The 11,392-nt window shown below is 38.0% G+C and overlaps 1 protein-coding gene across 2 annotated transcripts; it reads right to left on the reverse strand.

The window, feature by feature from the left end:
* Positions 1-286: 286 nt before the first annotated feature.
* On the reverse strand, positions 287-10,477 carry mapre2 (microtubule-associated protein, RP/EB family, member 2). 2 transcript variants are annotated; one of them, XM_008334330.3, is made up of 7 exons: positions 10,356-10,477; positions 4,490-4,617; positions 3,875-4,020; positions 3,570-3,786; positions 2,815-2,957; positions 1,798-1,956; positions 287-1,659 (listed from the first exon to the last, which is right to left on the reverse strand). In XM_008334330.3, exons 2-7 carry the CDS (start codon positions 4,608-4,610, stop codon positions 1,564-1,566), a joined length of 882 nt encoding a protein of 293 aa, XP_008332552.1. In that variant the 5' UTR covers positions 4,611-4,617; positions 10,356-10,477; the 3' UTR covers positions 287-1,563. The 2 variants fall into 2 exon arrangements, with proteins under 2 accessions (XP_008332552.1, XP_008332551.1); XM_008334329.3 differs by lacking the exon at positions 10,356-10,477 and adding an exon at positions 5,857-6,420.
* Positions 10,478-11,392: the final 915 nt, after the last annotated feature.

Below are 11,392 nucleotides of genomic sequence, written 5' to 3' on the forward strand. Positions count from 1 at the left end.
TTATCCGTCATCAAACCAAAAATATTTACTGGGAAAAAAAATCTAAATAGGAAATGCTGGTTCAGTATGGAATATGGAAACGTCCTAAATAGATCGAATAAATATAGAAATGTATTTCGAGTTCAGTGTAAATTAAAGAAACAGATTAAATGCATAACCTATACACTCTATATAATTACACTCACCTGAAAAAGGTCATCCACTGCATCTTCAGGAATCTTATTAATGTTACTATAATGGTCGTTGAACCTCATAAAAAGCTGTAGTAATATGATGACCCTTTGTGTAGACTCTCAATGTAGTTTTATTTCAGCAAAATGGTCAAGTGCAACACTGTTCCAACAGCATTTCAAACGTACAAAAGCTCACTTTACACATTGTGTTTTGTTTTTTATTAAATAAGTAAAAAGCCGATCAAGTTATTCACAAATAAAATGCAAACATGCAACAACATTTTCGGGGGGAATGCATAATGAGTGGGACATGAAAAAGAAATAACCATTCATTAATTATTGACAGTACACGTTTACATTCCTTTTCATTTACACAATAATATATGACCAAAGCGCCATGGTGCGCTGCCCAGTTCAATATTAGTAAATGCACTATTAAGAAAGGATATAAATGTACTTACTGGAATACAGTATGACAGAATTACTCAATGAACTGAGCCATATCACTAAGACCTATGATTAAAAAATAATAAACCCCTCGATAAACCAAACAGCTGGAATCTTGACACACCCAAGGCTCCGGACGAGATTTGAACTTAAAAGCTGCATTATAGTAAGACTAGTCCACATGACTGTTTCTGTGACACACACTGTGGAGCGTACAGATTATCGGACATGTTGTGTAATTTGCAAAGAACAGGTGTCAAAGAGTCATACGTTGGCATCATACACTACATTTTTATTCACAATAATGTATCGTCCTCCTTCATGAAGTTGCAATTCAGAATCTTACACAATTTCTAAGGCTTTACAATAATAAATATGGTGAAGGTCTATGGACAGATTGTCCAATACAGAGTCAAATATCAGTGCAATGTATGGAGGGAGGTTAAATAAGAGCTACTATGAGCCCTTTCAGGGCTTTGCTTATTGCATTCAGGTGGATAATATTGTTGATATGCTAAATTAAAACAAAAACAATTAAAATAGGATAAAAGCTGGGAAGTTAACACTTGCACTGGCAGGTAACCGTTACCTGTCTAAACATTAGCATTACGTCACATCTACAACATGATTTGAATTGACTTTTTTTGTTTCCTGTACACATAAAGTCCTTGGAAACTTGTGTGATGGTCGGAGCTTGTCTGCTGGTGGAGGACATCACTGAAAGCCTGCCACAGCAGTTCACCAAAAGTCACAGAAAACATCGAGCAGTGAGCAGAGGGATACAAAAAAAATAAGAAAAAACCTGATGGTGCTTCTATTCGGGGGGTTGCTTTGTGTGCTCAGTCTTGGAGAACAAAAACATAAACCATGAGACAAAAAAATCCATTCAACAGTTCTCACATATTAAAAAGACGGATGTAACTGTGGAGACAGAGGGTGGAAGTCAGTATTCATCCTGTTCCTCCTGATCGTTTACCGTGTCCACATTTGCTTGCTCTTCTTCTTCCTGCCCATCACCTTCGGCCCCCTCTGCCTTGTCCTAGACAAAGAAAGGAACACTGATGCTTCAGTACACGTCATTAGACACATGCTGCAACTATTTAACCACCAGTAGAAAATAGGCTGACTCATTAATGGTTATTAAAGGGGAAAAATGATGAGTCAGTAAATGACTAACCTTCTCGTCTGAAGCATAAAGGACCTCCAGTATCTGCTGCACAAGTGAAGCATTTTCTTCATTGTGATCATGGCAAAGCATCTCCACATCTCGCAGCTTACTGAAGTAGAAGTCCCTCTCGCCCTGCACGCCCTCCAGTGCTGACGTTAATTCATTCACCTACAAACACACACGTTTGACTGTTTTGTAGGATGTTTAGATAGCATTGAAACCTTTTGAAGAACAATTATCCACAGAATAAAATCAATCTGTTATTGGAAATTAGTCTGTGGTCATTATTATAAGGTAAAAAGAAAATTCCGCTATATAGTTCCTGGTTATAGCTTTGTGAATGTCACTCCTCTCAAAAGACTGAATAACTCAGTGTAGTTCATTGGGTTTGGCTGCTGGTCACGTCATCCAAGTAGACTCTAGTTCACCTTGACCTTAGCTGTCCTTGGATTTGTCTACATTTGCAGGATCATGTTAAGGCTGATAGTAGACCAATTACATTAAATATACACAGACACTACCTAAATGGACCGTGTGTATCTGTGAGAGCTACATTTAAACCTGCTCAGCCATGGACAGAGGTCTCTGAATACATTTACATGTCTAATGTTTCTCCCCTGCCGAGCCGTGGTGAAAACACACATTCGACCTTGCACAGAGTCAGTGTATGGAAGTAAAGCTCTACTTGCAGACTGTATTGTATTTCAAGATAATGCATAGGATAAACAATGGGATGTCTCTTTAATGATTGTGCAGTATGAACCGTTATGTCTACTGATAGAAATGTGTCAGGTACATTTACCCTGTGACACACATATAATGAACAAACTGAGTATGTACTCCAAATGTGTGAAAACTGAACAGCTTTTGCTTTGAATCTTTCGTTGTTCCTCTGTTTAAGTGTTGTGTTTTATTCAAATCAAGTTCCCACTTTTTAAAAAGAATCCTAATTAAAAAAACTGATTAAGTTTAAAGTGATTTGGCTTCAGTTTTCTGAGCAACTTATTTACACAAGCATTTACCAACCTGATCGGTTAGCTGTGTGACCTGTGCTTCCAGTTCTTTCTCTCCTTTGCTCGGAGTTTGTGGTGCAGGGATCTTTTTGGCTGATGAAGGTCGGGATGTTGGTGTTGCTGACTTAGGGGTTGTAGAGGTTGATTTTGATGCTCCTGTAGACAAAATAAATAAATAAATAAATAGTCAAAGCCATTGCCATGTTTTAAAATTTGAAATCAACATTGTAAAAGAAAGACTGCAGGGAATTTTGTCAGCAGCACTGATTAAGACATTCTTGTAACAGTTCATATCTCGACCGTAGGTGCAACAATTTGTCAACAGCCTCAGTAGGAATCAACAGCAAATTGTCAAGGACAATTTTTTATATCAATAACTGATGGTTATGTCACTGTTTTTCTATGTAGGAGACTTTTTATTTTGGTATATGTCATCTAACTTTCTTATCATCTCTGCTGAGAGTTTCACCTTCACTGTAGCACAGGTGTACAATGCATCATGATCCTGTCTAAAGATAATAAACAAAGCAGGGTTTGCATATCGTTGGAGGATTTTCTTAACGACTGAGGATCTGTGATGGGATCACAGTGGACTCCTCAAGGTGTACCTACTGTAAGTGAGTGGGTGTGCAGCTGGGGAAACCTTTTAGATAGTTTCTCCAAACATTAAATGTGTAATAAAAAAAACTCCACTGACTGTGTATTTGACCTGATGTAGTCTAGTTTCTTTTGAAAGCTACATTGAAAACTAAGCAAAATCAGACCTACCTGCGGTAGGGGAACTGGCTGCATGGTGCGACTTCTTCGGAAGGTTGAAGATCTGCTCACCAGGATCAGGTGGTGGGATGGCATCCTGACCCTGTCTTGCCTCAACTGGGTCATATTCTTTACCATCATAGTTGGCGTCAAAGAACTTCTTAAACCACTGGATGAAATCAAGATTGTCCTGAAATCTGCCTTTGACCAGTTTCTCCACAGGAATGATCTAAATTAAGACAGAGGTGCTAATAATTTCACAGTAAAAAAATAAATAAAACATTGATTTTTAATTACAAGTTATTTTTAAAACCCACCTTGTCCACATTCATCCTTTTGAACGATGCTTGTAACAGCTTGAAATTGTGAATGTACTCATGCTCCAGTTTAGCTTGAAACTTCACCTTCTTAAGACTGATACAGCCGGGAAAGAGAAGATCCATGAACTGGCAATACGCAGCTCCTAAAGATTAAGTAAACAGTTAGTTGGACATATGAGCTCCAGCTTGGATTTATCATGTTTGTTTAATACTGGCAAAATCCTCTTGGACAACAAAATGCAGGGCAGCATTTCTCTATGTCAAGACTTTAAGCATATTTTTATAAAAAGAAAACTATTATTGCATGTTCCTTCTTTGCATGGCAAGAAAAAAGTAGAGCCATGCACGGAATAGGAAAGAACCATGCATGACTGTGCCAATCTGCATTTGTGTCTGCCGAGAGAAATTGGATTACATGGTCAGAGCAAGAGAACATGGCAGGCTACAAGTTTATTTATAGAAAACTCTCAGCCAGGCAGAGGTGCACTTGTGTTCACAAGTTGCTATAATAGAGAAAACAATTTGATCTCCAAAACATCTGAAAAGGTCTGTTTAAAAATGGGTGGGTGGGTTGGTGTGGGTGGGTTGGTGTGGGTTTAATTCGGTTCTCACCTGAGGAGAGTTGCTCCACTTTCGTATAATTTAGGCAGAGGATATCGTTCACCCAGGCAGTGATGTCATGCCTGCTCATAGTCTCCTGGGTAATTGAGGTAGAATATACGTTGACCGCCATCCCCCAACTGAAACAGAGATACAATAATACTTATTTAAAATATTCTATTGACTTATCCTCATACACATGTGGTTGTAACATGATTCTATCTCCAAAGCTCAAAGACAGAGTTTCTCACACCTATTCGAAGGAAACGATGACTTACTGTACCATTCTAGAAAAATAACAATGACAAGTTTTTGACCACAGCTTAGAATAATCAAGCAGAATTATTTGACTCTTCTATGTTTTTATGGACAGACCAGTTGTACAGCCTCAGCACATTTTATGACAGTTAATATGTAGTGATAAAATACAGATAGTTTATAACTCACTAGGACTATGTAATGGAAAGCTTTGCAGACTCAAGTCAATATTAAACACATTCTTGTGATTGCAAACTCCGTTATGTCACCGTTGTACAATGCCAACATTTGTGGACATTTTTTTAGGCCTGACATCAAGGTGTCCTTGGATGACAGTAAACAGGATCTTGCATGTCTTTTCATTTGGACTGTAGCAGTAACTAATAAACACTGACTCTCTTTCAATCGTCAACACTGTCCCTTTCTACACATAGGGGCTCTCTACATTTTGTCCTTAAAGTTAGGGCTATGTCAGCACTGCAGAAGTGAGGGGAGGAAGGAAGGAGGGCTGGGGGATCTCATGTCAACAAAGCGGATGTACATATGTGCTGCTAGCAGGCTTTGTTAGCCCTGCCAGGATAGCCTCCGGGGCTTTGCTGATGCCTGGAGTCAAACATGGGGGAAACCCGGACTGGTGCTGCAGGACATGAATGACTTTTATGGTCGACTCTCATTCAAACCGTGCACCCATGGTAACAACACACAGAGGAATCGAAAGAGGTAGCGGTGCTGTGTCACCGTAGGAATATTCTAGCGGGGGCGGCAGTCGATGTTCTCCTGTCATTTGACAAGCTGCAGCTCTTTTATCCACCCTTCCAAAAAACTGACACCACTCCTTCCAAACGCACACAAACCGGCTGCGAGCATTACGTGACACACACGAGCAGAAAGACGGTTACATTGCGTCAACGTGAGAGTGAATCAGCTAACATGAGGAGGAGACCGTGAGACAACAGGGAGAGATGAGCGGACCAGTGCAGATCAACACCGACACACGTCAAGGAGGAGGTGGAGGAGGAGGTGGAGGAGTAGGAGGCCACGGTGCAGCCTCGCGTCTCGTATATTATATCCTCCTTTTTTAATTCCTACATGACAGCACATGCGGTATTTCACTGCGTTACCTGTAGGCGCGCTCCCCTCGCACTGTATTTTTCCTGTAAGGAATGATGTTGGTTCCGTTGTCCGGGACGATGTCGTTGTTATTCTCTCCATTTGGGGAAAGGGCTTGGGTGGGACCGGGCATTTGGGTTTGCAAAATGTTGAACAGATATTCTGTTCTCTGTCTGGCCAGGAAAAGAAAAACAAAAACAGGAAAACAAGAGGAAGGATGGATGCCAACGCCGAGAAAGTGCTGCAGCTCCGGGTCTCTTCGCCTCTGTCTGCTTCTTCTTCCCAATCTATGCCCTAGTAGTGACGTTGCAGCACCCTGCACCACGTGATCACCGGGGCTGGCTATCTGTTCCTAATGGTGGGCTATTTCAGTGCACAACAGCACATTACATTGATCACTGCTGGGCTTGAACATCATCGATACAGCTCACATCAATGAAAAAGCGAATGTTTTTGTCATGTTTTTGCGACGCCACTTATAAAAAACACGAATCTGATTAAAAGAATAAAATGCAACCCATCCTATTTCCCCATAATAACCCATAGCTCACAATCAAACACTTGGCCTGGCACTGCATCAACCAGCAGATAAAAACAAGCATTAATCAAAAATGATTAAAGTGTTACTATAGGTAATGATAACACATGGTATGCATGTAGCATAAGGCTGTTTTGATTAAAGTCCATAGTAATAAATGGGTTCCACATTCATAAGGAGTGTATATACATTTATTTAATGCTTTATAGATATGTTACAGTAGTTATTGACTCAACTTACTATGAATAAAATCATTAACATTTATAACCTCAATAACCACTATAGCGTTTGCTGTCTCATGTTGTTGCCTCTTATGTCAGCTGCATGTCCAATTAATCATAAAATCAACCAGTAAAAGATGAACTGCCTCTTCTCATGTTAGCCAACATGTTGTTACAAAATGCAGAGAGTTGGACACATCCAGTCAAAAACCTTAGCATGCAGTTTGCAAGCAAAACTTCATTAATCATTAAATATTATTCACATTATCTGCTTTTTGTTTATATATTCAAGTTTTAGTCCCAGTGCATAACAAGGAATGATGGAAAAATAACAGCTTCCAAAACAGCAGTGGCCTGTTGCAGCAGCTAATACTACATGGACATGTTGCCTGCCAGGAATTTAATATAACTACGTCTAGCCTATTATTTATGGTTAACTTTGTTTTTCATTAGTAGCATGGATTCCAAGCAAATATGTAGTGCATTATGCAATGCACACTATAACATCTGTGTCCAAAAAAATTCTTTGGCAACATACAGTTATCATAAATATTGAAAAGACTTTTATTTAGGTTTTATTGTAGAAAATCATGGTAAGGAAAGACATTTTCTAAAATGTGTTGCAATATGCAACAAATTGTTTGCATGTTTACTGACCTGTCCTACTGACCTCTATCAATATTCTGTGAAATTCTAGCACAGCTAGAAAAGAGGTGTGTATTTTGAAATCAATACATCAGTCCATATTGCATTTGTCAGTCCACAGGGCAGCTGAGATTCTGTGAAGTGATGCCTGAGCTTTTTCTCGACTCAGCAGGGAAACTTTTTTTTTTAAGAAATCATGTCGTACAACTGGAGTAAGATAAACCTTAGTGATTTGTTTATACCTAATTTGTATAATGTGTGACTACACAGATTATATGTTGGACAATACAGTCGAACATATATGCAGTCATTTTAACTATACCACTACTGCCACCACATGGCCAAACTTAATGAGACACCTTTTGCACACAAGTTCAATACACTCATGGTGTCAAAAGCCATTAAAATAAAATCAGCCATGAGAATGTAGTTAATTACTCCAGTTAATCTGTGTGCAAAGAATAATTAATATCATCCTAAAATCACCAACCACAAGTCACACATGGATTAGCCGCCAGCTTAAGGTATTTAAAATAAGAACATAAGGACTATGTTGTTTCAAGACTTATGACCTTCAAATAAGGACAAGTGGAGCAGTTCGACTGCTACTGATCATTTCAACAATCTGATCTCTCTGATGTTGTCTTATAATGTTAATGTTATAACAATGTTTCCTGCCGTCATAATGCAAAACACATTGGTCATAACAGCTTAAATATATGATGTGCTACAGCCTGTTAGTGTTAGCTCGTACCATTCATGTTTATACATACTTTCACCAAGCTCTTCAAGTACTTATCAGGCACTTCAAGCATGGCTCCCTCAGACATCCATTTAAAAAAGTGCTTATCTCTGAGTGAAAATAATTTTCTAATGCTTTGTGTTGTCACATTTGATGATGGTGCATTTGAAATAAATGTAATATTTTATGTAAACTTACTAATTTAAGGACCTTTCACAACATTTTGTTGCCTGTTGGTTGTGGAAACAACAGCTAATTTAGGGTCTTCATCATTCATTTTGTTGGTCCTTTTTAATTAAACATAGAGCTAGTTTTGTAACCAAATATATTTATTTATAGAAAGTAAAAGAACAAAGGATGATAACAATGGCTCTCCTCAACACTGACTTCTTCTGTCACCACGTGCACTCACTATTATTGACTTCTGTCACCACGTGCACTCACTATTACACACTCATTACCATAACTGCTATTGTGTGTTTAAATTCTTAACAGAATCTTAAATATTTTATATGAAAACTCAACATTTCCAAAATATTGTCATTATTGTATACAACATTTAGTGCACTGTTAATCTGAGTATAGACAAAATCTATTGAGTCAGTAAATTATGAAGAAGGCTTTTCTCCATCTGACACCACGGTTAAAACAAACACGTCCACTCACATGTGCCGTTTCCCATCATGCTTTAATGGCTATCCTCACATTTAATGGATGCTAATGTACAAAATTGACATCATGTTATACACATAAGGCAATGACTTTAAACAAGCAACTGAGACCTGCACACTAGAAAAATATTTAACACATTTACATTTAAATTGCATCTGCTATTACGTGATAGAGTCTCTTATTAAACCAGCTGAATTCTTCCAATGGAATTCTTTAGGTTTAAATTGCAACCATAGTTTGAAAACGAGAGGACAGATGCACTCCACTCATACTTTTCCCTCTCACATTCTCTAGTCACACCCTGGAATGTCAATAAAAATGCCCCTTAAGACCCTTGGTCAACCATGATGGCGGCCCCAGAAAACTCTGCAGCAAGCACAAAGTAGTATTTTTTTGGCTAGTTCTTCCATTTCTCCCCTTTTTTAATTGGCCATATGAGCTGGACTAACATGCAGCGTTAGTCCAAAGTGGACACAAGGTTGTTGCCAGCTGTCCAACAAAAGCTGGTGCATGAACATCTTTCCTGGCAGCTGGAACCAATCCTTTTTCAACAGTTATGACATCAGTTTCTCTCATCACTAGCCAGCTTTAGAGGCAACACTGCATACAGCCCATTTCAAATGTTTGGTCTATTCTAGAAAGAGGAAAGTTCCCATGATTTAAATAAAGCACCATATGTTGGTAAGGTGAGAGGAACCTACAGTCGAAGACACACAAGGAAATTTCAGCAATTTACATTTTTTTTCTTCAACTTTCCCTTAATTCACTTCTTCTGTTCTGCATCTAATTCTACTGTGAAATATTTGATCTTGTGGGAAGTGATAATAAATCAAATAGCAAAATCTGCTGTATTTAACATTTGACCATGAGTATTAATATTTAATTTTATTATCTTTCTTACTTTACTTATTTATATGCATCTCCTTTATGCCTCTTATTTTACTTTATATCTGCCTCTTGTTTTTTTAATGCCCCCGCAGGAGCACTTGTGGCACTAAATGTTTTATCCTAATAAAATATTGGAATTTCGTATTTTACTGATACACTTTGGAAATCTTTGGCACTTCAAAACACCACATTAGGAGGAAGCGACTCTGCAACGTAAAAGCCACGCAATGGGGTACAACTAGCGTTTCATTCTAGCAAATCAAGTGATCCCTGTGGAAACACTTGAATTTGTTTCCTCACGCATGCATCAATAAAATCATTCCCACGATCACTTGACGTAAACATTTATCGTGGTACTCGGTAATATTGTCGATTGCATTAATCCTGTCAATCAGTTTGCCTTTTTATCCTCCCACATTGTCTTGAAAGAGCGCTTGTTCCCATCTGTGCTACAGTATTTTACGGGGCAGCTAGCTGCTGTAAATGAAGCTAACTCCAGAGACTGGGAGAATGACTGGAAAATATACTAGTTGCACAGCGAAGCAGAAGAGGTTTATTTCAATTGTTGTTGTTAGATCTTCAGTTTAGAATTCACACTTTGCTAAATGTATCCATGTCAGCAGCGTTGCACTGATAAAGTAAAGTGACAGCCGACATATGTCCTGACCCTGACTAACATCACATACCGGCGTCAACCACACGACCACGTCTACACGCTTTTGTTTTTGTTCACGCAAAGACCGTGTTGTTAGTTTAGAAATTAAACAAATATTAAACTTCAGTAATCAGTGCATTTAGACTCACCAGTGAGCTTCGTTCTGCAGGTTTTCAGGTGTATTAAAAAATGGAAAGTAGCTGTTTTCCGGCTGAGTCACCCCACCCTCAAACGCACCAGACTCGCAGCATCGCTGAGCAGACTGAAGGCATATGATTGGACAATCTTTCATCGGGATTTCAGGCGATTTGCTCAGGGGTGTCATAGGTCGAGAAGTTAACCAATCGTATCTTGATGCGTTGATCACTCAAAAAACGTCAAACAACTCTGTCTTATCCGGTGTGGTTTGATTTTTTCACTCCTCCCCCTTATATATATATTTAAAAACAATAGTAAGTATTGTTGATCTGATTATTTACAACTAATTCTATACTAATGCATGCCGTTTTTTAGCAATAATACATTAAAATAAGAATACTTTTACGTAAACATATATATCGCTTACAAATGAACAAAATGCACAGAATACAGTATACAGCATAATTAATTATTTCATGCATTATTGTAACCGAGTATCAATTGCTTACATTATTTTACGTAAGAAAACAGTTTGCTCTTATTTTGTCAGTAGACACAGTAGTAGTAGTACTAGTAGTAGTAGTAGTAGTAGTAGAAGAAGAAGGAATAGTAGAAATAGTAGTAAATAACAACAATAATATAAACAATAATTAACAACAATATTAATAATATTAGAAACTTAAAAGTCTCAAACGATTTCAAGTTTTATTGAATTCAGAGCGTTTTTTTAGGCTATTCAAACACTGTCTTCTCCGTTACTTTTTTGTAAATTTATTTACAGTACACCTACCACTACCAAGAGAATATTTCTCTTTTTAACTTGGATTCATACGTTTTTACAAAGGAAAACGAAAACAAATATTGCTAAGAGCAGTCAGTTGGACGGAGCATTTACACATTTTTAACAGCAGGGTGCAGTCACGTACTTAATAGAAAATACAGTAGTTGAAGCTTGGTACGAAATCCACCATTAATAAAGTAGTTTGTTACTTGGACTGGGAGAGTAGATAGAGTATTGCTCAGATGAATTAATTTGTTTTGTATGTAT

Source organism: Cynoglossus semilaevis, chromosome 20 (assembly GCF_000523025.1).
Source record: "Cynoglossus semilaevis isolate Cse_v1.0 chromosome 20, Cse_v1.0, whole genome shotgun sequence".
NCBI lineage: Eukaryota > Metazoa > Chordata > Actinopteri > Pleuronectiformes > Cynoglossidae > Cynoglossus > Cynoglossus semilaevis.

Bases quoted from the DNA above. Each gene is read 5' to 3' on its own strand.
- mapre2 (XM_008334329.3), bottom strand. From the start codon at position 5,978: ATGCCCGGTCCCACCCAAGCCCTTTCCCCAAATGGAGAGAATAACAAC. The intron at 2,958-3,569 runs GTAGGTCTGATT...TTTTGTCTACAG, and splicing joins AGCCAGTTCCCCTACCGCAG to GAGCATCAAAATCAACCTCT. The intron at 1,957-2,814 runs GTTGGTAAATGC...GTGTGTTTGTAG, and splicing joins TCACACAGCTAACCGATCAG to GTGAATGAATTAACGTCAGC.